This window comes from Hyperolius riggenbachi, chromosome 3 (assembly GCF_040937935.1).
Source record: "Hyperolius riggenbachi isolate aHypRig1 chromosome 3, aHypRig1.pri, whole genome shotgun sequence".
In the NCBI taxonomy this organism is placed as follows: Eukaryota; Metazoa; Chordata; class Amphibia; order Anura; family Hyperoliidae; genus Hyperolius; species Hyperolius riggenbachi.
In genome coordinates this window covers 125,645,715-125,672,886 of record NC_090648.1, presented here as the reverse complement: position 1 = coordinate 125,672,886, position 27,172 = coordinate 125,645,715, and the positions used below count along the sequence as shown (strand labels likewise).

Here is a 27,172-nt window from a genome sequence, read left to right as displayed (position 1 = left end):
ATGGCTCATTTTACTCCGGAAGAAACGTACTTCTTATCTGTATATGTTTAAATATATTTTACATTTTAAGATTTTCGCGATAGTAGTCCTTTAACTACCTACTTTTTTTGCGATAGTGGTCCTTTAAGGCCGTTTAGTGCATACACCCTAGGGTCCAAACAAACTGAATGGGATGCAATTCAAGTTTAGTTGTATCTTGTGCATGAAAGAAATAAATGTCTTGGATTAGTTCGGAGGGAGAGACATCGGGAGGAGGTTAATATGTTAATATGAGGCTGGACAAGCAAAAGTAATGTGTTTATATGTGTGCTCTGATATCCCAAAGTAATAAACCCAACAGATAGAGAGCTTACAGTGGGATGCGAAGTTTGGGCAACCTTGTTAATCGCCATGATTTTCCTGTATAAATCGCTGGTTGTTACGATAAAAAATGTCAGTTAAAAATATCATATAGGAAAGACACACAGTGATATTTGAGAAGTGAAATGACGTTTATTGGATTTACAGAAAGTGCGCAACAATTGTTTAAATAAAATTAGCCAGGTGCATAAATTTGGGCACTGTTGTCATTTTATTGATTCCAAAACATTTAGAACTAATTATTGTAACTCAAATTGGCTTGGTAAGCTTAGTGACCCCTGACCTACATACACAGGTGAATCCAATTATAAGAAAGCGTATTTAAGGGGATCAACTGAACATTTCCCTCCTCTTTTTTAAATTTCTTTTAAGAGTAGCAACATGGGGGTCTCAAAACAACTCTCAAATGACCTGAATAAAAAGATTGTTCGCCATCATGATTTAGGGGAAGGATACAGAAAGCTGTCTCAGAGATTTCAGCTGTCTGTTTCCACAGTTAGGAACATATCGAGGAAATGGAAGACCACAGACTCAGTTCAAGTTAAGGCTCAAAGTGGCAGACCAAGTAAAATATTGGATAAACAGAAGCAACGAATGGTAAGAACAGTCAGAGTCAACCCACAGACCAGCACCAAAGACCTACAACATCATCTTGCTGCAGATGGAGTCACTGTGCATCGTTCAACCATTCGGCACACTTTACACAAGGAGATGCCGTATGCAGAGGAAGCTTTTTTTCTGCCCACAGCACAAACAGAGCTGCTTGAGGTATGCTAAAGCACATTTGGATAAACCAGCTTCATTTTGGAATAAGGTGATGTGGACTGATGAAACTAAAATTGAGTTATTTGGGCATAACAAGGGGTGTTATGCATGGAGGAAAAACAACACAGCATTTCAAGAAAAACACCTGCTACCTACAGTAAAATATTGTGGTGGTTCCATCATGCTGTGGGTCTGTGTGCTCAGTGCAGAGACTGGGAATCTTGTCAAAGTTGAGGGATACATGGATTCCACTCAGTATCAGCAGATTCTGGAGACCAATGTCCAGGAATCAGTGACAAAGCTGAAGCTGCACTGTGGCTGGATATTTTAACTACTTCCCGACCGCCGTATAGACAAATGGCGGCCGGGAAGTGGACGCCGCAAGGACCGCCGTATTGACAAAATGCGGCGGTCCTTGTATGGGCATGGGCGGGTCATCCGTGGCGCGATCCTCCGCCTTCGCCTGGCGCCGCTCACACGCCGCAACATCCCGCCGGCCATACGGAAGCGCCGGCGGGATGTTAACCCGACGATCGCCGCATACAAAGTGTATAATACACTTTGTAATGTTTACAAAGTGTATTATACAGGCTGCCTCCTGCCCTGGTGGTCCCAGTGTCCGAGGGACCACGAGGGCAGGCTGCAGCCACCCTAGTCTGCACCAAGCACACTGATTTCCCCCCCCCCTGCCCCAGATCGCCCACAGCACCCATCAGACCCCACCCTGCCCACCCCCCAGACCCCTGTTTGCACCCAATCACCCCCCTAATCACCCATCAATCACTACCTGTCACTATCTGTCAACGCTATTTTTTTTTATTCCCCCCCCCCTGCCCCCTGCTCCCTCCTGATCACCCCCCCCCACCCCTCAGATTCTCCCCAGACCCCCCCCCCATGTACTGTATGCATCTATCCCCCCTGATCACCTATCAATCACCTTTCAATCACCCGTCAATCACCCCCTGTCACTGCCACCCATCAATCAGCCCCTAACCTGCCCCTTGCGGGCAATCTGATCACCCCCCCACACCAATAGATCGCCCGCAGATTCGACATCAGATCACCTCCCAAATCCATTGTTTACATCTATTCTCTCCTCTAAACACCCACTAATTACCCATCAATCACCCATCAATCACCCCCTATCACCACCTGTCACTTTTACCTATCAGATCAGACCCTAATCTGCCCCTTGCGGGCACCCAATCACCCGCCCACACGCTCAGATTGCCCTCTGACCCCCCCTTATCAATTCACCAGTGCATTAATTACATCTGTTCTTCCCTGTAATAACCCACTGATCACCTGTCAATCACCTACCAATCACCTATCACCCATCAATCACCCCCTGTCACTGCCACCCATCAATCGGCCCCTAACCTGCCCCTTGCGGGCAATCTGATCACCCACCCACACCATTAGATCGCCCGCAAACCCGCCGTCAGATTACCTCCCAAATGTATTGTTTACATCTGTTATCTTCTCTAAACACCCACTAATTACCCATCAATCACCCCCTATCACCACCTGTCACTGTTACCAACAGATCAGACCCTAATCTGCCCCTTGCGGGCACCCAATCACCCGCCCACACGCTCAGATTGCCCTCAGACCCCCCCCCCCCTTATCAATTCGCCAGTGCATTAATTACATCTGTCCTTCCCTGTAATAACCCACTGATCACCTGTCAATCACCTGCCAATCACCTATCACCCATCAATCACCCCCTGTCACTGCCACCCATCAATCACCCCCTGTCACTGCCACCCATCAATCACCCGCTGTCACTGCCACCCATCAATCAGCCCCTAACCTGCCCCTTGCGGGCAATCTGATCACCCACCCACACCAATAGATCGCACGCAGATCCGACGTCCAATCACCTCCCAAGTGCAGTGTTTACATCTGTTCTCTACCCTAAACACCCACTAATTACCCATCAATCATCCCCTGTCACTGCTACCTATCAGATTAGACCCCTATCTGCCCCTAGGGCACTCAATCACCCGCCCACACCCTCAGAATGCCCTCAGACCCCAGCCCTGATCACCTCGCCAGTGCATTGCTTGCATCTATTCCCCCCTCTAATCACACCTTGAGACACCCATCAATCACCTCCTGTCACCCTGTAGCACACCTACCCATCAGATCAGGCCCCAATTTGCCCCGTGTGGGCTCCTGATCACTCGGCCAAACACTCCGATCCCCCTCAGACCCCCTTCCGATCACCTCCCCAGTGCATTGATTGCATCTATTTTCCCCTCTAACCACCCTCTGAGACACCCATCAATCACCTCCTGTCACCCCCCTAGCACTCCTATCCATCAGATCAGGCCCAATACAACCTGTCATCTAAAAGGCCACCCTGCTTATGACCGGTTCCACAAAATTCGCCCCCTCATAGACCACCTGTCATCAAAATTTGCAGATGCTTATACCCCTGAACAGTCATTTTGAGACATTTGGTTTCCAGACTACTCACGGTTTTGGGCCTGTAAAATGCCAGGGCGGTATAGGAACCCCGCAAGTGACCCCATTTTAGAAAAAAAGACACCCCAAGGTATTCTGTTAGGTGTATGACGAGTTCATAGAAGATTTTATTTTTTGTCAAAAGTTAGCGGAAATTGATTTTTATTGTTTTTTTTTCACAAAGTGTCATTTTTCACTAACTTGTGACAAAAAATAAAATCTTCTATGAACTCGCCATACACTTAACGGAATACCTTGGGGTGTCTTCTTTCTAAAATGGGGTCACTTGTGGGGTTCCTATACTGCCCTGGCATTTTAGGGGCCCTAAACCGCGAGGAGTAGTCTAGAAAACAAATGCCTCAAAATGACCTGTGAATAGGACGTTGGGCCCCTTAGCGCACCTAGGCTGCAAAAAAGTGTCACACATGTGGTACCGCCGTACTCAGGAAAAGTAGTATAATGTGTTTTGGGGTGTATTTTTACACATACCCATGCTGGGTGGGAGAAATTTCTATGTAAATGGACAATTGTGTGTAAAAAAATCAAACAATTGTCATTTACAGAGATATTTCTCCCACTTAGCATGGGTATGTGTAAAAATACACCCCAAAACGCATTATACTACTTCTCCTGAGTACGGCGGTACCACATGTTTGGCACTTTTTTACACCCTAAGTACGCTAAGGGGCCCAAAGTCCAATGAGTACCTTTAGGATTTCACAGGTCATTTTGCGACATTTGGTTTCAAGACTACTTCTCACGGTTTAGGGCCCCTAAAATGCCAGGGCAGTATAGGAACCCCACAAATGACCCCATTCTAGAAAGAAGACACCCAAAGGTATTCCGTACGGAGTATGGTGAGTTCATAGAAGATTTTATTTTTTGTCACAAGTTAGCGGAAAATGACACTTTGTGAAAAAAAACAATTAAAATCAATTTCCGCTAACTTGTGACAAAAAAATAAAAACTTCTATGAACTCACCATACTCCTAACGGAATACCTTGGGGTGTCTTCTTTCTAAAATGGGGTCATTAGTGGGGTTCCTATACTGCCCTGGCATTTTAGGGGCCCTAAACCGTGAGGAGTAGTCTTGAAACAAAAATGACCTGTGAAATCCTAAAGGTACTCATTGGACTTTGGGCCCCTTAGTGCAGTTAGGGTGCAAAAAAGTGCCACACATGTGGTATCGCCGTACTCGGGAGAAGTAGTATAATGTGTTTTGGGGTGTATTTTTACACATACCCATGCTGGGTGGGAGAAATACCTCTGTAAATGACAATCTTGATTTTTTTACACACAATTGTCCATTTACAGAGGTATTTCTCCCACCCAGCATGGGTATGTGTAAAAATACACCCCAAAACACATTGTACTACTTCTCCCGAGTATGGCGATACCACATGTGTGGCACTTTTTTGCACCCTAACTGCGCTAAAGGGCCCAAAGTCCAATGAGTACCTTTAGGATTTCACAGGTCATTTTGAGAAATTTCGTTTCAAGACTACTCCTCACGGTTTAGGGCCCCTAAAATGCCAGGGCAGTATAGTAACCCCACAAATGACCCCATTTTAGAAAGAAGACACCCCAAGGTATTCCGTTAGTAGTATGGCAAGTTCATAGAAGATTTTATTTTTTGTCACAAGTTAGCGGAAATTGATTTTAATTGTGTTTTTTCACAAAGTTTCATTTTCCGCTAACTTTTGACAAGAAATAAAATCTTCTATGAACTCACCATACTCCTAACGGAATACCTTGGGGTGTCTTCTTTCTAAAATGGGGTCATTTGTGGGGTTCCTATACTGCCCTGGCATTTTAGGGGCCCTAAACCGTGAGGAGTAGTCTTGAAACGAAATTTCTCAAAATGACCTGTGAAATCCTAAAGGTACTCATTGGACTTTGGGCCCTTTAGCGCAGTTAGGGTGCAAAAAAGTGCCACACATGTGGTATCGCCGTACTCAGGAGAAGTAGTATAATGTGTTTTGTGGTGTATTTTTACACATACCCATGCTGAGTGGGAGAAAGATCTCTGTAAATGGACAATTGTGTGTAAAAAAAATTAACAAATTGTCATTTACAGAGATATTTCTCCCACCCAGCATGGGTATGTGTAAAAATACACCCCAAAACACATTATACTACTTCTCCTGAGTACGGCAATACCACATGTGTGGCAGTTTTTTGCAGCCTAACTGCGCTAAGGGGTCCAAAGTCCAATGAGCACCTTTAGGCTTTACAGGGGTGCTTACAATTTAGCACCCCCCAAAATGTCAGGACAGTAAACACACCCCACAAATGATCCCATTTTGGAAAGTAGACCCTTCAAGGTATTCAGAGAGGGGCATGGTGAGTCCATGGCAGATTTCATTTTTTTTTTGTCGCAAGTTAGAAGAAATGGAAACTTTTTTTTTTTTTTCTCACAAAGTGTCATTTTCCGCTTACTTGTGACAAAAAATAATATCTTCTATGAACTCACTATGCCTCTCAGTGAATACTTTGGGATGTCTTCTTTCCAAAATGGGGTAATTTGGGGGGGTATTTATACTATCCTGGAATTCTAGCCCCTCATGAAACATGACAGGGGGTCAGAAAAGTCATAGATGCTTGAAAATGAGAAAATTCACTTTTTGCACCATAGTTTGTAAACGCTATAACTTTTACCCAAACCAATAAATATACACTGAATGGGGTTTTTTTTATCAAAAACATGTTTGTCCACATTTTTTGCGCTGCATGTATACAGAAATTTTACTTTATTTGAAAAATGTCAGCACAGAAAGTTAAAAAAATCATTTTTTTGCCAAAATTCATGTCTTTTTTGATGAATATAATAAAAAGTAAAAATCGCAGGAGCAATCAAATAGCACCAAAAGAAAGCTTTATTAGTGACAAGAAAAGGAGCCAAAATTCATTTAGGAGGTAGGTTGTATGAGCGAGCAATAAACCGTGAAAGCTGCAGTGGTCTGAATGGAAAAAAAGTGGCCGGTCCTTAAGGGGTAGAAAGCCCTAGGTCCTCAAGTGGTTAACAAGACAACGATCCTAAACACTTCTTAAAATCCACTAAGGCATTCATGCAGAGGAACAAGAACAATGTTCTGGAATGGCAATCTCATTCCCCAGACCTGAATATAATTAAAAATCTGTGGTGTGAGTTAAAGCTGAGCTGTCCATGCTCCGAAGCCATCAAACCTGAATGAACTACAGATTTTTTTTAAAGAGGAATGGTCCAAAATACCTTCAACCAGAATCCAGACTTTCATTGGAACCTACAGGAAGCGTTTAGAGGCTGTAATTTCTGCAAAAGGAGGATCTACTAAATATTGATTTCATTTATGCACCTGTCTAATGGTGTTTAAACAATTATTGCGCACTTTCTGTAAGTCCAATAAACTTAATTTCACTTCTCAAATATCACTGTGTGTGTCTTCTATATGATATATTTTACTGACATTTTTTTATTGTAACCACCAACGATTTATACAGGAAAATCATGACAATTAACAACGTTGCCCAAACTTTTGCATCCCACTGTATGGGCCAATTCCATTTCAATGTGTATTCCTTCAGGAATTATGAGAATTAAATCCACAAGTTCTGTTGTACATAAACAAATAAGTATTTAGAGCTATTATTGATTAAAGTTGAGGTAGCACAGGGACAGTGTGCATATACACACAGCAGCACACATATGCAACATGCATGCTGACAATGTTCGCTACTCAATGTACAGGGTTGTTGAGCTATGTGTTGTCCAATGTCCATGAGGAAGCTTTATTTATTCATCTTGTATTTATATATTAGTTACATTTTCCACAGAGTAACCAGGCAGCTCGGGGTGACCCAAACCACAGAAAAGGCTTCCTACTAAAAAACAATGCTTGGTGTGATTTGTCTTCTTAAAACAGAAGGTACTTGCAATAATTCAGCTTTAAGTGAACATCTTTGGTTACCCACAATGCACCACTACTGAATATGTAAATTATCTCTCTAGGCCCCTGAAGCCAGGCTTGCATCCAGAACCATTGGTTTATAGCACGCCTATAGCTTTAAATTTTACAGAGCCACATCAAGCCCACATTTTCCACAGCATTGTACAAAGTATAATATATAGTTTTGTTACCAACGGTCCCTCAAAGGGGCTCAAAATCTAATCCCTACCCTAGTCTTATGTCCATCATAGTCTAGGGACAATTTTAGGGGAAATCAATGAACTTATCTGTCTGTCTTTGGGAGGAAACCAGAGTGCCTGGGAAGAACCGATGCAAATACAGGCGGGACATACAAACGCCATGCTTATAGTGTCCTGGCTGGGGAAGCAAGAGTGCTATCCACTATGCTAGCATGTCACCTATTTTATGTGTTATCCATGTGACACTGATATCTCGTTACAGGATGAGCTGTCTTCAGATATTTGATAAGTAAAATGTATCCTCTGCTGCCTCTGAGGAAGGCTCTAGATTGGCCCTTAAAGTGACACTAAAGTGAAAAAAAACTTATGATATAATGAATTGTATGTGTAGTACAGATAATTAATAGAACATTAGTACCAAAGAAAAGAGTCTCATATTTTTATTTTCAGTTATATAGCTTTTTTTTTTATAACATTGCATCATTCTCTAATTTTTGCAGTTTACAAACTACACTCGGCATTTAAAACTATGAAACAGAGCAGAGCTAATGACCTTTGAACTCCCCTGCAGTAAAAGCTTATCTGGAGGTGTATCTCACTGTTTCTTAGCTGTTTAAGAGCGTCAGAAAACAGCATTGCTCTCTGACTTATGCTGGGTACACATGATGCCCTTTTTGGATCGATTTCCCATTCATCCGATTAACAATTCGTTTTCCTGCTCAATTTCCTGCTCTATTCTCTTATCTTTTCTTATCAATTTCCTTTCACTTCTATGAGAAATTGAGCGGTAAAACGATCGAAAGTAATATTGGACATGACGGAAATTATCAATCAAACGCATCTATCAACTGCAAAAACACAACCTGTGTATCTAGCATTAGTCAGTGAGCTCGGAGAAGCTCTATTGCATAGATAACAAGTGAAGTTTCTTAATACTTCCTGTACTGCAAACAATATGAGACTCATATCTGTGCTACTAATGCTGGGCATACACGGAGCGTTTTATGCGCCGGATCGAGCCAGCGCGTCACCGCTCATCCGCGCGTGGCCGCGGATCAATCCCCGCTCGTCCCCGTGGGCATGCCTTATCAGCCGCTCGATCCCGCGGGGATCGAGCGGTATATCTATCTGGCGGGTCATCGGACCTGTTGGATATTATCAATCGAGCCATCAGCAGCTCGATTGATAAGAATGAAACTGCTCGTGTATGCCCAGCATTATGCTCTATTTCTTAGCTGTGCAACACATACAATACATTATATCATGAGTTTATTTTCACTTCAGATGCCCTTTAAAGAGAACCAGAGACGAAGCACCCTCATGTATTTTATTACATTTATCAGTGGGAACATGACAGTAAACACCTACCCTGCTTTTAGTCTTATTCTTCTCAGTCTAATCTATCTGTTATTAACTGTGATAAGAATCCACCGACTATTCAGTCGAGGTTTGACCTGGAATCATTATAGCTGAGTCACTCTTCTGTGGAGTCTTTTCAAGCCCAAGCCTGCCACCTCCTGGATCAGATTTCATACTCAGAGCTGTTGACATGGGATGGGCTGCTGCTGCCGAGAAAGGAGCTCTGAAACAGTGTACCTGTGTGCAGTGTGCAGCCTGTCATTATCTACTGTATGCAGTTTCATTTCTATGAGAGACACTTCCTACAGGCAGCCACACAGCATACCAGAATAATAGTTTAAAGCAGACAGATGAAAGCCTGCAGCAGCCTTGCTTGTCTATAGTCTCATATAGCCTAGACCAGGGGCCCCAACCGTCCCGATTTCGTCGGGACTGTCACGGGTTGGGGGAGGGGTCCCGCTGTCCCGGGATACCCCCCCTTGTGTCCTGGCAGGCAGCGGAGGTGAAGAAAGGATCGAGGCGCCAGCCGGCGGATGCGGTGTGTTGTGTGGGATGCGGGCATCTGGTCTTCTCCGCTTCCTGTGACGTCACAGGAAGTAGATTGAAGCAAGATCGATGCCCGGGATGCGAGAATGAATGGTAAGACTGCCTGCTCCGCTGCGCTGTCATCTCTGCATACAGGGGGACACTGGGGGCCACATGCGGAGGAAGGGAGGGAGGGACGGACAATCTTATACCAGACCCGCATCCCACACAACACACCGCATCCGCCGGCTGGCGCCTCGATCCTCTTTTTCCCCTCCACACCCATGGGCACCCTGACCCTTCTCTCTAACATTTTTTTAATAAATGACCTATTATTCATTTATGCAGATTTATATATATATATATATATATATATATATATATATATATATATATATATATATATTTGACTAGGGGTGTGTCAGGGGGTGTGGCTTAAGTGTCCCGGTTTATCATCTCAAAAAGTTGGGAGGTATGCATAGACAGCACATCCAGAACAACTCATACCCCGGAAGCAGAAGGGATATGAACCGGCGGCCATATTGGATATTTCCTGGAGCAATAAAAACACTCAAAAAGGCACACCAGAGTGGCGAAATTATCAGGTAGAGCATTTATTCTTTACAAGCTATCAACTGATATGTTTATTTTGTGTGAATCGTTCATCTCTGGTTCCCTTTAAGGTCCCAATCTATTCTTAGATTACTGCAACACTGGAACTTGGCAGATTTTCAAGTCAATTGTCTGATGTGAACAAAGGTAAATCTTCTCTTTTCTTTGCAACCCACTCACTACAATTTGATTAGATTTAGGCTGGTTTCACATTTGTAGCAGGGAAGCCAGGGGCAGGACGATCGCACTGCACTATTGCCACATGCACATGACCCGGCAGTAGAGTGTGCTAACGCCGATAAGGTAATATGCATAGTGCTGCTCCCTGCTGGCCAGGAGGTATGTCACTGGATTACAATCACTCTGTGCATGCACGTTGCTACACCGATGGCTCATTTACATTTGCCGCATAGCCATTTGCCATCAAAGACTTTCATTGCTGCATAATCCATGCGGTAGGCACAGATCATGCAGCAAAGCAATGCAGATTTTGCATCGGGCTTGCGACAATTTTGCTACTTCTGTCGCCCCGCATTGCGTTGCAATAGTTCTGCAACTTGTAGCTGTTAGCTGAAGATGCCAAAGTGGTCCTGTCATTGCAGTGCTTCTGCAGCCTGGGTATCTATCCGCACATAACTTGTGCAATATGCTGTCCTGAAGTTTTGTGCAGCAGTGTAGAGGATTTTGAAACATCATGTGATACTGCTCTTTATTGTGACTCTATTTGGTAATGCACAGTTTTATTTTACTTAGTGAGGAGGACTCTGATATGCATCTAATTGACTGGTGGCTTGTGGTAATCGCTGATGGACTTCCGTTGTACATGTGCTGCAGTTGTGGCTTGTGGTAATCGCTGATGGACTTCCGTTGTACATGTGCTGCAGTTGTGGCTTGTGGTAATCACTGATGGACTTCCGTTGTACATGTGCTGCAGTTGTGGCTTGTGGTAATCACTGATGGGCTGCCGCTGTGCATGTGCTGCAGTTGTGGCTTGTGGTAATCACTGATGGGCTGCCGCTCTGCATGTGCTGCAGTTGTGGCTTGTGGTAATCACTGATGGACTTCCGTTGTACATGTGCTGCAGTTGTGGCTTGTGGTAATCACTGATGGGCTGCCGTTGTACATGTGCTGCAGTTGTGGCTTCTGGTAATCACTGATGGACTGCCGTTGTACATGTGCTGCAGTTGTGGCTTGTGGTAATCACTGATGGGCTGCCGTTGTACATGTGCTGCAGTTGTGGCTTGTGGTAATCACTGATGGGCTGCCGTTGTACATGTGCTGCAGTTGTGGCTTGTGGTAATCACTGATGGACTGCCGCTGTACATGTGCTGCAGTTGTGGCTTGTGGTAATCGCTGATGGACTTCCGTTGTACATGTGCTGCAGTTGTGGCTTGTGGTAATCACTGATGGACTTCCGTTGTGCATGTGCTGCAGTTGTGGCTTGTGGTAATCACTGATGGGCTGCCGCTGTGCATGTGCTGCAGTTGTGGCTTGTGGTAATCACTGATGGGCTGCCGCTCTGCATGTGCTGCAGTTGTGGCTTGTGGTAATCACTGATGGACTTCCGTTGTACATGTGCTGCAGTTGTGGCTTGTGGTAATCACTGATGGGCTGCCGTTGTACATGTGCTGCAGTTGTGGCTTCTGGTAATCACTGATGGACTGCCGTTGTACATGTGCTGCAGTTGTGGCTTGTGGTAATCACTGATGGGCTGCCGTTGTACATGTGCTGCAGTTGTGGCTTGTGGTAATCACTGATGGGCTGCCGTTGTACATGTGCTGCAGTTGTGGCTTGTGGTAATCACTGATGGGCTGCCGTTGTACATGTGCTGCAGTTGTGGCTTGTGGTAATCACTGATGGGCTGCCGTTGTACATGTGCTGCAGTTGTGGCTTGTGGTAATCATTGATGGGCTGCCGTTGTACATGTGCTGCAGTTGTGGCTTGTGGTAATCACTGATGGGCTGCCGCTGTGCATGTGCTGCGGTTGTGGCTTGTGGTAATCACTGATGGGCTGCCGCTGTGCATGTGCTGCAGTTGTGGCTTGTGGTAATCACTGATGGACTGCCGCTGTGCATGTGCTGCAGTTGTGGCTTGTGGTAATCACTGATGGACTGCCGCTGTGCATGTGCTGCATTTGTGGCTTGTGGTAATCACTGATGGACTGCCACTATGCATGTGCTGCATTTGTGGCTTGTGGTAATCACTGATGGGCTGCCGCTGTGCATGTGCTGCAGTTGTGGCTTGTGGTAATCACTGATGGGCTGCCGCTGTGCATGTGCTGCAGTTGTGGCTTGTGGTAATCACTGATGAACTGCTGCTGTGCATGTGCTGCTGCTGCAGTTGTGGCTTGTGGTAATCACTGATGGACTGCCGCTGTGCATGTGCGGCTGCTGCAGTTGTGGCTTGTGGTAATCACTGATGGGCTGCCACTGTGCATGTGCTGCAGTTGTGGCTTGTGGTAATCACTGATGGACTGCTGCTGTGCATGTGCTGCAGTTGTGGCTTGTGGTAATCACTGATGGGCTGCCGCTGTGCATGTGCTGCAGTTGTGGCTTGTGGTAATCACTGATGGGCTGCCGCTGTGCATGTGCTGCAGTTGTGGTTTGTGGTAATCACTGATGGACTGCCGTTGTACATGTGCAGATTCTATCAGGTAGATCACTTTCAATGTGTAATTTTCAAAGTAGCACACAACCTGGAAATGTGTGGGAACCTGTGTTGTAGGATGTAGGATGAATAGGAGGTGCACCGCTGTAAGCTGCAACTGTAACTGCTATAGTGGTCAGCCACAGATTTTCCACCTTGGCAAACTAATGATGAGGAGGGAGCCAATATCAGCACACACCATTATATATTACTAGGGGCCTAAGCCCATTTAAAAATGAGCTAGGTCCGTTCCTAATGCACTGCGCGCCGCGCATGTGCGCACACACACGCCCGCCCCTCCTGGCCCCGTCCTCCTCCGGCTCTCGGCGGTGTCTCTGCGTCTTGTCCCTGCACATGGGCAGTGCTGAAAAGCACAGACGGACGGACGGACGCAGCGACACAGAGATTTTATAGTATAGGATAGATTGCCACTTCAAGTGGTCAAGAATAATTTTTCTGGATCATAGAATTCCACAGTGTTTAAAGCAACTGCCATTCAGTAGGTGCTTTTGAAAAGAAAAGAAAACCCTGAGCATCCCCTATGAGGAGATGGACTAGTCCAAAACCTGTCAGGTCTGTCAGATTTTTAACTACCTACTGTAGGTGACAGCAACACAAGAAAAAATACATTTATAGGGCATTACTCTGGATCAAATGTACATTTTATGTGTTTGAATTTTAAATTTTACGATTTTCCAAGATAGTGGTCCTTAAATAAAATTCCCTCAACAGCATAGAAGCATTGTGTCTGGAGGAGCTGCTGCTGTTCTAAACACTGAAAATGGACCATGTTCATAAACTTTAAATAAACTACCTCTCTAACAACACTTCACTTTGCAGCTCCTCACAATAGAATATTTGATTTATGTAGGTGGAAGCCTCCACTGGACTGGGGTGTTTTAAGCATTGAGATGTGCAGAAATGTGCCTCTCTTATCTTCTCTGCGTTTACCCATGACACAGGATACAGAGGGGAGGATTCCCTGCTCTGTTTGTCATGTGGTTTCCCTGGCTTTTTATATCACATGATAAAGATTGACCAACAGCAGAATAGTTAATTCCTTTGCCTGCCATTTTAGAACACCAAAGGATGGTTTGCGGTGTAAATATATCTTTTGGACCAATAGGAATTCTGAGTAGCAAATTAAAATAAGCCCCAGCGAGAATTTCTATTTTTTTTTTTATCAAGCAACTTTTTTGGCCCATTTTTACAGACCTATATGGCTGCTTAGTGGAAATTTTAAATGAGCCCCCAAAAAGCTTATATGAATTTCCCTTAGTGGCTTCTATGAATTCCCACTGAGGATGCCTATTGGTCTAGAACATTTCAGACTTAAGCTGGCCATACACTAGGCCGATTACCCGCCGATCGACAGCAGATTCGATCACTGGGATCGAATCTGCTGTCACATCGTTCACACTAAACGCTAAATTTCGATCTATTTCATCCCGAAATAGATCGTTCCTGTCGATCCCTCCGTGCGGGAAATTACCCTCGATCGCCCGCGGGTAGGGAGCGCATCGCTAGCGGCGTACGATCGACGCAGGTATACATTACCTGAAGCTGGCTCCCGGCATCTTCTCCGCATCACCTCCCGGCTCCCGGCTGGCATCTTCTCCGCATCAGCTTCCGCATCACGACATCCGTGTATAACTTCCTGTGTCACTGCAGTGACAACGGAAGTACAAATAGAGGGCGCTCTATTGGAACTTCCTTTGTCACTGGAGTGACAGAAAGTTATACGCGGATGCCGTGATGTGGAGAAGATGCCCAAGACCAGGCTTCATGTAATGTATGCGGAGGGGGGACAGGCGACAGCGGCAGATGGTGAATCGGTTTCAGGCTGAAATCGACTCACAATCTGTTCGCAGTAAAGGCAGCCATACGATCCCTCTCTGATCAGATTCGATCAGAGAGGGATCTATCTGTTGGTCGAATCTGATGGCAAATTGACCAGTGTATGGCTACCTTAAGAACCGAAGAACACAGATAAAAATAGAATTACAGATGAAAAACTGAAGAACAGATAAATTACAGATAAAGAACTGAGTAGCACTGATAAAAATAGAATTACTGATGAAGAACAGAGCAGCACAGATAAAAATAGAAGAATTACAGATGAAGAACTGAGTAGCACAGATAAGAATAGAAGAATTACAGATGAAGAACTGAGTAGCACAGATAAAAATACAAGAATTACAGATGAAGAACGGAGTATCACAGATAAAAATAGAAGAATTACAGATGAAGAACTGAGTAGCACAGATGAAAATAGAAGAATTACAGATGAAGAACTGAGTAGCACAGATGAAAATAGAAGAATTACAGATGAAGAACTGAGTAGCACAGATAAGAAAAGAAGAATTACAGATGAAGAACAGAGCAGCACAGATAAAAATAGAAGAATTACAGATGAAGAACTGAGTAGCACAGATAAGAATAGAAGAATTACAGATGAAGAACTGAGTAGCACAGATAAAAATACAAGAATTACAGATGAAGAACGGAGTATCACAGATAAAAATAGAAGAATTACAGATGAAGAACTGAGTAGCACAGATGAAAATAGAAGAATTACAGATGAAGAACTGAGTAGCACAGATGAAAATAGAAGAATTACAGATGAAGAACTGAGTAGCACAGATAAAAATAGAAGAATTACAGATGAAGAACGGAGTATCACAGATAAAAATAGAAGAATTACAGATGAAGAACTGAGTAGCACAGATAAAAATAGAAGAATTACAGATGAAGAACTGAGTAGCACAGATAAAAGTAGAATTACAGATGAGGAGCGGAAAAAAAACTTACTGGAAAACAGACGGGGATTACGCCACAGTAGTGTTGGACTTAAATATAGGATTTTAAAAACTATGTTTATTGTATGCATTTTTTATATATTTAACCCTTTATGGTAAACAAGTGAGGTATTGTAAAATACCCATTTCTCAAAGCTACCTAGGTGGGTCTAGTTTATTATTTAAGGGAACATCCAGATTCCAGTGTAAGAACCCTTCTAGGAATGGATTCAGTGCATTAAGTTTGGCACCTGATAAGCAGGCAGGGGCGTAGGAATAGACCCTGCAGCCCCTGCAGTTGCAGGGGGGCCCCTAGCAAGTCAGGGGCCCGGAGGAGGAAAGGCTGTCACCACCGGCGTACCTGCCGGGGATGCGACTCTCTCAGCCGCAGGGGGGCCCCGGCCGCCCGGGGCTGCTCTCTGGGGCCCGCTCACTGTGCGTGGGGGGAGCGCTGCTCTGGACCCCCCAGCAAGGTGCTCAACTGGCCGCAGCGTCTAATAGACGCTGCGCCAGTTCATTCCCCGCAGCCCCGCTCCACCAGCAGCCTGCATAGTCTCCGGCAGGCAGAGCAGGGCTACGGCAAGATGGCCGCCGAAGAAGCCCTACACTGGAGACTATTTGTGTCTCTAGTACAGGGCTTCGGCAGCCATCTTGCCGTAGCCCTGCACTCTGCCTGTCAGCGCGGGAGATGTGCTGCAGGAGGACTCGGGGAGCTGCGAGCCAGATGCCGGGAGAGGAGAAGACTTCTGTCAGGTAAGTGAATTGGTTTTTTTTCACAGGTGCATTTTTTTTTCTAGTGTCTGCTGCCTACATTGTGATTTTCAGGTGTCTGCTGCACACATTAGGATTTTCTGGTGTCTGCTGCCCACATTGCGATTTTCTGGTGACTGCTGCCCACATTAGGATTTTCTGGTGTCTGCTGCCCACATTAGGATTTTCTGGTCACTGCTGCCCACATTGTGATTTTCAGGTGTCTGCTGCCCACATTGCGATTTTCTGGTGTCTGCTGCCCACATTATGATTTTCTGGTGTCTGCTGCCCACATTATGATTTTCTGGTCACTGCTGCCCACATTGTGATTTTCAGGTGTCTGCTGCCCACATTGCGATTTTCTGGTGTCTGCTGCCCACATTATGATTTTCTGGTGTCTGCTGCCCACATTACGATTTTCTGGTCACTGCTGCCCACATTGCGATTTTCTGGTGTCTGCTGCCCACATTGCGATTTTCTGGTGTCTGCTGCCCACATTACGATTTTCTGGTCACTGCTGCCCACATTGCGATTTTCTGGTCACTGCTGCCCACATTGCGATTTTCTGGTGTCTGCTGCCCACATTGCGATTTTCTGGTGTCTGCTGCCCACATTACGATTTTCTGGTCACTGCTGCCCACATTGCGATTTTCTGGTCACTGCTGCCCACATTGCGATTTTCTGGTGTCTGCTGCCCACATTATGATTTTCTGGTGTCTGCTGCCCACATTACGATTTTCAGGTGTCTGCTGCCCACATTACGATTTTCAGGTGTCTGCTGCCCACATTACGATTTTCAGGTGTCTGCTGCCCACATTAGGATTTTCTGGTGTCTGCTGCCCACATTGCGATTTTCTGGTGTCTGCTGCCCACATTGCGATTTTCTGGTGTCTGCTGCCCACATTACGATTTTCAGGTGTCTGCTGCCCACATTGTGATTTTCAGGTGTCTGCTGCCCACATTACGATTTTCTGGTCACTGCTGCCCACATTGTGATTTTCAGGTGTCTGCTGCCCACATTGCGATTTTCTGGTGTCTGCTGCCCACATTATGATTTTCTGGTGTCTGCTGCCCACATTACGATTTTCTGGTCACTGCTGCCCACATTGCGATTTTCTGGTGTCTGCTGCCCACATTGCGATTTTCTGGTGTCTGCTGCCCACATTACGATTTTCTGGTCACTGCTGCCCACATTGCGATTTTCTGGTCACTGCTGCCCACATTGCGATTTTCTGGTCACTGCTGCCCACATTGCGATTTTCTGGTGTCTGCTGCCCACATTGCGATTTTCTGGTGTCTGCTGCCCACATTACGATTTTCTGGTCACTGCTGCCCACATTGCGATTTTCTGGTCACTGCTGCCCACATTGCGATTTTCTGGTGTCTGCTGCCCACATTATGATTTTCTGGTGTCTGCTGCCCACATTACGATTTTCAGGTGTCTGCTGCCCACATTACGATTTTCAGGTGTCTGCTGCCCACATTACGATTTTCAGGTGTCTGCTGCCCACATTAGGATTTTCTGGTGTCTGCTGCCCACATTGCGATTTTCTGGTGTCTGCTGCCCACATTGCGATTTTCTGGTGTCTGCTGCCCACATTACGATTTTCAGGTGTCTGCTGCCCACATTGTGATTTTCAGGTGTCTGCTGCCCACATTACGATTTTCTGGTCACTGCTGCCCACATTGCGATTTTCTGGTCACTGCTGCCCACATTGCGATTTTCAGGTGTCTGCTGCCCTCATTACGATTTTCAGGTGTCTGCTGCCCACATTACGATTTTCAGGTGTCTGCTTCCCACATTGCGATTTTCAGGTGTCTGATGCCCACATTGCGATTTTCAGGTGTCTGCTGCCCACATTGCGATTTTCTGGTGTCTGCTGCCCACATTACGATTTTCTGGTGTATGCTGCCCACATTAGGATTTTCTGGTGACTGCTGCCCACATTGCGATTTTCTGGTGACTGCTGCCCACATTGCGATTTTTCTGGTGACTGCTGCCCACATAAGGATTTTCTGGTGTCTGCTGCCCACATTATGATTTTCTGGTGTCTGCTGCCCACATTATGATTTTCTGGTCACTGCTGCCCACATTGTGATTTTCAGGTGTCTGCTGCCCACATTGCGATTTTCTGGTGTCTGCTGCCCACATTATGATTTTCTGGTGTCTGCTGCCCACATTACGATTTTCTGGTCACTGCTGCCCACATTGCGATTTTCTGGTGTCTGCTGCCCACATTGCGATTTTTGGTGTCTGCTGCCCACATTACGATTTTCTGGTCACTGCTGCCCACATTGCGATTTTCTGGTCACTGCTGCCCACATTGCGATTTTCTGGTGTCTGCTGCCCACATTGCGATTTTCTGGTGTCTGCTGCCCACATTACGATTTTCTGGTCACTGCTGCCCACATTGCGATTTTCTGGTCACTGCTGCCCACATTGCGATTTTCTGGTGTCTGCTGCCCACATTATGATTTTCTGGTGTCTGCTGCCCACATTACGATTTTCAGGTGTCTGCTGCCCACATTACGATTTTCTGGTGTCTGCTGCCCACATTACGATTTTCAGGTGTCTGCTGCCCACATTAGGATTTTCTGGTGTCTGCTGCCCACATTGCGATTTTCTGGTGTCTGCTGCCCACATTGCGATTTTCTGGTGTCTGCTGCCCACATTACGATTTTCAGGTGTCTGCTGCCCACATTGTGATTTTCTGGTGTCTGCTGCCCACATTACGATTTTCTGGTCACTGCTGCCCACATTGCGATTTTCTGGTCACTGCTGCCCACATTGCGATTTTCAGGTGTCTGCTGCCCTCATTACGATTTTCAGGTGTCTGCTGCCCACATTACGATTTTCAGGTGTCTGCTGCCCACATTGCGATTTTCTGGTGTCTGCTGCCCACATTGCGATTTTCTGGTGTCTGCTGCCCACATTACGATTTTCAGGTGTCTGCTGCCCACATTGTGATTTTCAGGTGTCTGCTGCCCACATTACGATTTTCTGGTCACTGCTGCCCACATTGCGATTTTCTGGTCACTGCTGCCCACATTGCGATTTTCAGGTGTCTGCTGCCCTCATTACGATTTTCAGGTGTCTGCTGCCCACATTACGATTTTCAGGTGTCTGCTTCCCACATTGCGATTTTCATGTGTCTGATGCCCACATTGCGATTTTCAGGTGTCTGCTGCCCACATTGCGATTTTCTGGTGTCTGCTGCCCACATTACGATTTTCTGGTGTATGCTGCCCACATTAGGATTTTCTGGTGACTGCTGCCCAAATTGCGATTTTCTGGTGACTGCTGCCCACATTGCGATTTTTCTGGTGACTGCTGCCCACATAAGGATTTTCTGGTGTCTGCTGCCCACATTATGATTTTCTGGTGTCTGCTGCCCACATTATGATTTTCTGGTCACTGCTGCCCACATTGTGATTTTCAGGTGTCTGCTGCCCACATTGCGATTTTCTGGTGTCTGCTGCCCACATTATGATTTTCTGGTGTCTGCTGCCCACATTACGATTTTCTGGTCACTGCTGCCCACATTGCGATTTTCTGGTGTCTGCTGCCCACATTGCGATTTTTGGTGTCTGCTGCCCACATTACGATTTTCTGGTCACTGCTGCCCACATTGCGATTTTCTGGTCACTGCTGCCCACATTGCGATTTTCTGGTGTCTGCTGCCCACATTGCGATTTTCTGGTGTCTGCTGCCCACATTACGATTTTCTGGTCACTGCTGCCCACATTGCGATTTTCTGGTCACTGCTGCCCACATTGCGATTTTCTGGTGTCTGCTGCCCACATTATGATTTTCTCGTGTCTGCTGCCCACATTACGATTTTCAGGTGTCTGCTGCCCACATTACGATTTTCTGGTGTCTGCTGCCCACATTACGATTTTCAGGTGTCTGCTGCCCACATTAGGATTTTCTGGTGTCTGCTGCCCACATTGCGATTTTCTGGTGTCTGCTGCCCACATTGCGATTTTCTGGTGTCTGCTGCCCACATTACGATTTTCAGGTGTCTGCTGCCCACATTGTGATTTTCTGGTGTCTGCTGCCCACATTACGATTTTCTGGTCACTGCTGCCCACATTGCGATTTTCTGGTCACTGCTGCCCACATTGCGATTTTCAGGTGTCTGCTGCCCTCATTACGATTTTCAGGTGTCTGCTGCCCACATTACGATTTTCAGGTGTCTGCTGCCCACATTGCGATTTTCAGGTGTCTGCTGCCCACATTGCGATTTTCAGGTGTCTGCTGCCCACATTGCGATTTTCTGGTGTCTGCTGCCCACATTACGATTTTCTGGTGTATGCTGCCCACATTAGGATTTTCTGGTGACTGCTGCCCACATTGCGATTTTCTGGTGACTGCTGCCCACATTGCGATTTTTCTGGTGACTGCTGCCCACATAAGGATTTTCTGGTGACTGCTGCCCACATTAGGATTTTCTGGTGTCTGCTGCCCACATTACGACATTCTGGTGACTGACTGCTGCCCACATTAGGATTTTCTGGTGACTGCTGCCCACATTACAATATTCTGGTGACTGCTGCCCACATTAGGATTTTCTGGTGACTGATGCCCACATTGCAATTTTCTGGTGACTGCTGCCCACATTACGATTTTCTGGTCACTGCTGCCCACATTGCGATTTTCAGGTGTCTGCTGCCCACATTGCGATTTTCTGGTGTCTGCTGCCCACATTATGATTTTCTGGTGACTGATGCCCACATTGCAATTTTCTGGTGACTGCTGCCCACATGGCGATTTTCTGGTGAACTCTGCCCACATTACGATTTTCTGGCCCACATTACGATTTTCTGGTGAACACTGCCCACGTTACGATTGTCTGGTGAATGCTGTCCACATTACGATTTTCTGGTGAACGCTGCCCACATTACGATTTTTTGGCCCACATTACGATTTTCTGGTGAACACTGCCCAAGTTACGATTGTCTGGTGAATGCTGTCCATGTTACAATTTTCTGGTGAACTCTGCCCACATTACGATTTTCTGTCCCACATTACGATATTCTGGTGAACGCTGCCCACATTACGATTGTCTGGTGAATGCTGCCCACGTTACAATTTTCTGGTGACTGCTGCTCACGTTACTATTTTCTGGTGACTGGTGCCCACATTACGATTTTCTGGTGAACTCTGCCCACATTATGATTTTCTAAAGGCCCACATTACGATTTTCTGGTGAACTCTGCCCACATTACGATTTTCTGGCCCACATTACGATTGTCTGGTAAAATGCTGCCCACTTTACAATTAATTTACAGTGAAACGCTGCCCCATTACGATTATTTGGCACCTATGGGGGGGGGCCCATCCAAATATTCGCAGGGGGGCCCAGTGATTTCTAGTTACGCCCCTGTAAGCAGGGCCTCATTAATGCAATTAGCTATACTATGCCATTTTAGGTTTGTTATAGTGTTGCGGTGCTCACATGGTGCTGTGAAAAAAAGGGATCACCATAGATCATACTGCAGGGCAACCACATATGCACCTAATAAATGTTGTGGCAGCCTGCCCACTACTAGGCATTGTCAGTGCAATCTGTGGCGATGAAAAGGGTGAGTGCATGCACTGTTGCTTTGGTCACATCAGTGTAGCCAGGTATTACTCCCGATGCACAAGACAGTGCGGCAACTCAGGGTTCCTGCACATTGTAGCCGCTTGCTTCCTGGTAAGATGTGATCACGTCTTACTTTGTGAGCATCACAATACAATTTACTATTTGCCTTTGTAAATCAACAATTTTGATTTGTGTGGCATGACAATAAAAGGGAACATGAAGCGAGACGTTTATGGAGGCTGCCATATTTATTTCCTTTTAAACAGTACCAGTTGCCTGGCAGCCCTACTGCTCTGTTTGGCTGCAGTGGTGTTTGAACAACACCAGAAACGTGCATGCAGCCAATCTTGTCAGATTTGACAAAAAATGTCAGAAACACTTGATCTGCTACATGCTTGTTGAGGGGCTATGGCTAAAAGTATTAGAGGTGGAGGATCAGCTGGACAGCCAGGCAACTGGTATTGCTTAAAAGAAAAGAAATATGGCAGCCTCCATATACCTCTCGCTTTAGGTTCCCTTTAAGGCCTAATTAATGAACTGTCACACCTATAGATATGTCAAATCTAAAATATACTGGAAGGAATAAATGATAAAAAGCTCCAGGCTTCCCAACTGGATTAAATATAACAAAAAATAAAATTGACAAGAAACATTTTCTGTAGGATGAGGCTACAGAGACAGGAAGGCCCTTATTCAATTCACATTTTCTCTTGCGTTTTCTCCTAGGAAATAACTTTTTTATTTTCTGTGTAAAATAACTTTTCAGCATTCTGCAATTGAAACAGTATCAAAAAGTAGGTGGAAGGGTTTGCTCACATTAGAGGCACTTTTACTTTTTTTTAAGCGCTGGCGATTTTTCAAAATCGCCCTGAAAGCGCTTACAGCATGCTTTGCTACGCGCCAGTTCAGATTGGGGCATTCTGTTCGCTTTCCGATCTGAAAAGCGCTGCATGGACCATTTTCGGGGCGACTTTGCGGTAATGGGAGGTATAGGAAAAGCGCAAAGCGCTAGAAAAAGCGCTTTTGCCAGCGATTTTGCTGGAGTTCTTTTCCCTGTCAATTTAAATTCTGAAGTGTTTCCGGGATTTTTAGGTCCTTTCCCCTTTAGAGATAAGGCCTAGGACACTTAAAAATTGCAAAACGCCCAAAGAAGCGGTTACAAAAACGCTTACCATAAATGCCCAACACGCAGAAATCGCAAAAAAAGTGTCAAAAAATGCCCAACGCTAATGCGATCGGAAAACAATGTAAACAAGGCCGAAAAGTACCGTCAAAATTATTGTGTGGTTTTTTTTTGCCTCTTGGTGGCTTAACCACTTAACATCTCAGTCGTTTTCAGCTTATGCATCTGAGCAATGTTCATCTCCCATTCATTAGCCTATAACTTTATCACTACTTATCACAATGAACTGATCTATATCTTGTTTTTTCCGCCACCAATTAGGCTTTCTTTGGGGGGTACATTTTGCTAAGAGCCACTTTACTGTAAATGCATTTTAACAGGAAGAATAAGAAAAAAAATGAAAAAATTCATTATTTGTCAGTTTTCGGCCATTATAGTTTTAAAATAATACATGCCTCCATAATTAAAACCTACGTATTGTTATTGCCCATTTGTCACGGTTATTTCACCATTTAAATTATGTCCCTATCACAATGTATCGCGACAATATTTTATTTGGAAATAAAAGAGCATTTTTTCTGTTTTGCATACATCACTATTTACAAGCTTATAAAAAAAAAATAGAGAGAAATATTTCATCTTTACATAGATATTTAAAAAGTTTAGACCCTTAGGTAAATATTTATGTTTTTTTTTTTTTTTTTATAGTAATGTTTTTTTTGTTTTTTTTTTATTAAACATTTTATGTGGGCATTTTTGGGAGGGTGGGATATAAAAGTGTTTTATTTGGGGAAATATTGGTGTATTGTAATGTTTTTGGGCATTTACTTGTAGTTTTACTTTTTGGCCACAAGATGGCAATCTCGATTTTTTTACATGACGTCACTCTAAGCATACAATGTACGCTTAGAGGGACACAGCTTCAGAAAGAGCGAAGCTTCCGAGAGAAGCTGTCGCTTTTTCAGCGGGGGAGAGGAATCAATGTTCGGGCTCCCTAGCCCGATACATTGATTCCGTGGCTACCGACTCCGCGGCCGGGAGTGCGCGTGCGCGATCGGCCGCGGGAGCGCGCGGGAGCGCGCCTGTCCTCCTTGACGTTTTTATACGTCAAGGAGGACGAAGTGGTTAAAGAGACACTGAAACGAAAAAAAAATTATGATATTATGATTTGTATGTGTAGTACAGCTAAGAAATAAAACATTAAGATCAGATACATCAGTCTAATTGTTTCCAGTACAGGAAGAGTTAAGAAACTCCAGTTGTTATCTCTATGCAAAAAAGCCATTAAGCTCTATGACTTTCAAAGTCGTGGAGAGGGCTGTTATCTGACTTTTATTATCTCAACTGTTTTCTTTTTCTCTGCCAGAGGAGAGGTCATTAGTTCACAGACTGCTCTGAAAGAATCATTTTGAATGCTGAGTGTTGTGTAATCTGCACATATTATTGAATGATGCAATGTTAGAAAAAACACTATATACCTGAAAATAAAAATATTAGAATATTTTCTTTGCTGCTAATCTTCTAGTAATTATTCATAGTACACAACCAATTCATTATATCATATATTTTTTTTCACTTCAGTGTCTCTTTAAAAGGTATTTTATTATTAAGATGGGAAAATATCACCAAGGTGAAAACATTGGAGAAAAAGTTAATTCAATAAAGGCTGAACTGACAGAAAATCTCTTCAACAGAGACACGGGCCCATATGCAAATAACTTTTTCTCCTGAATTTTCTCCAACATGATATTTTCAAATTTTTCAATAACATGCCTTTTCCTTCACTAGCAAGCAAGAAAGTACTTAGGGCCCGTTCAGATCAGAAATGCGGATGGCCATGCGTGCGGAAACGCGTGCGGACCGCAACGCGTACGAACGCATGGCCATCCGCGTTTGTGTGCGTTGCGTGGCTGACCCCATCACTGAAAGTGAATGGGACAGCCACGCGTTTTTGCAAAATCTGCGTGCAGCATGCGTCCCCGGACCGCACAGGTCCGGAACGCATGCAGTGTGAACATCAGACATTGCACTCTATGCAATGTCTGATGTCGTGCGTTTTGGCCACCTGCACGCGTTTCCAAAACGCGGCTGGAAACGCGTGCAGTGTGAACGGGCCCTAATTTTGATGGCACTTTTCCACCTACTTTTTGGTACTTTTTCAATTGCATAAAAATAAAAAAAGTTAAGTGCAAAGTGCCGAAAAGTTATTCTTTATAGAAGATGAAAAATGATCAGCAAGGAGAAAACTCCGGAGAAAAAGTTAATTGCATACGGGCCACAGCCATCAATAAAAATCCCCCAAAGTTTCTACACCATTCATTTCCTGGAACTGGGCTTAGAAGTACTGTAAGACATTTTGAAAAAATAAGTTATTTAACCTGACCTGACCCTCTTAAAAGTCACTACAAGTTATTTTAAGCCTTTCAGAAAAAAATCCATCTTCAATCTATGTGCTCCCTTCTACCGGATTGGATTGTTTTGTAGTTGCGCTCTTGTAATGTACACGTGAATTTTCCTTCAATGGAACACGTACTATGACTGCTTATAAAAGCATGTGATGCCCAGTGCAGCTAGCGCGCAGCATAGTTACCCCGGGCACACATTGATTATAGTGTCACAACAAGTCACCATTATAAGCCAGTCGCCATGTGTGAAGGTCAATACATATTTCCCAGAAACTAATTACCAGTATTGTTTAAAACAAATAAACCACGTGCCCAGCGGAGTGGAAATCTGCATTGATCTCGGAGAGGTTGGATTCATGTATACAGATTACTGGACTTGAAGTATCTCTAGCGCCACAAAGGAATACAAAAAAAATAATAAATCTGTGAAGATGTGCATTTTGTTAGCTTTGCCGTATTTGCTTTAGTAATCCTGGTGGTGACAAAAAGATTCCCGCCTGCATGAATGGCATCAAGTCAGGCACACTGCACAGCAGACTGGCGGCTTAATTATTGCACAATGATCACTTGTGACCGAGGACAATGGACTGATAGCAAACGTTTTCAGTAAACTCGTGTTATTTTAGTTCATGTGTATAAAAAGCCAGCACTGAGCTAAACTTTTCAACTCAAGCTGCTCCCCAGGTACTTGGTCTTCTCTTATGCTGACCACAGACAATGAGATCTCCAAAATGATTGATTTAACAAGATAATATTCACATTTGGAATCATAAATGAACACAGTTGTGCTCATAAGCAAAGCAGAGCAGGATTTCTGGAAAGGTCCGGGCCTTGGGCGGCTGCAACCCAAGGGCGGGGCAGCTGAACAAGGAAGCTGGACATTGAAGAAGGGGAGTCTGCACATTGAAAAGGGAAGCAACACAAGGAAAAGGGATGCTGCCACACAAGAGAGCTATATATGAAAGAGAGAGGCTTCTCTACATGAATGCTACACATGGAAGAGGAGGGCTGTACATGGCTGCTTAGGAAAAGGGAGCAACAAGAAAGTTGGCCTTCGGGCACTAAAATTATAAATCTTTTCAGATATTGAACTCAAATTTCCAGAGAGGAAAGACTGCTTAGTTTGAATATGTGAAGAGATCATTTGTGTATAGTTTGCAGTACATTTAAGTGTAAGTGTATTATCAGATAAATTGTTGCCAGAATTATTGGCATGTTCAGTGTGAACAAACTGACAAGGGCCCTTTGTCTTCTGGGAGGTACATTGCATCGAGGATCAACCACTTCATGAGGCACTGGCCCACATGCAATCAACTGTTTTTCCTGAGTTTTCTCCTAGGTGTTATTTTCACACATTGGCCTTAATTCACTAAGCTTATCTCCTGTCTTTAATAACGTTTCTAGAGTGGTCACCATGGTGATGAGGCATGTAGTATTCAGAATCAATATAAAATGATCCGCACACCAGGTAGTGATTTGCTCAAACATTGTATTAGAAAGGTAAAGTACAAGAAAATTACAAACATGTAAGGCTGGTATTGCCTATTGACATCAGCAGCTATTGATACAATGGTTATACAAAATATACATAGATTATAACAGGTTCACACAAGCAAAATATATGGTATATATGCTAAGCCCATAA

At 44.6% G+C, this 27,172-nt stretch overlaps 2 protein-coding genes across 4 annotated transcripts in view; both read left to right on the top strand.

Moving 5' to 3' along the window:
- Positions 1-27,172, top strand: part of SLC4A5 (solute carrier family 4 member 5) — a 184,851-nt gene that overhangs the window by 5,519 nt on the left and 152,160 nt on the right. The window lies entirely within an intron of this gene.
- On the top strand, positions 9,713-26,412 carry LOC137562222 (uncharacterized). Its single transcript, XM_068273554.1, has 3 exons — positions 9,713-9,719; positions 14,901-15,638; positions 26,324-26,412. The coding sequence occupies exons 1-3, from the start codon at positions 9,713-9,715 to the stop codon at positions 26,410-26,412; spliced, it is 834 nt and encodes a 277-aa protein (XP_068129655.1).

What these genes read in the sequence shown, in the direction of transcription:
- LOC137562222 (XM_068273554.1), top strand. An exon ending in ACTGAGTAGCACAGATAAAA is followed by an intron (nt 15,639 to 26,323) that starts GTAGAATTACAG and finishes TGTGCTCATAAG; the next exon opens with CAAAGCAGAGCAGGATTTCT.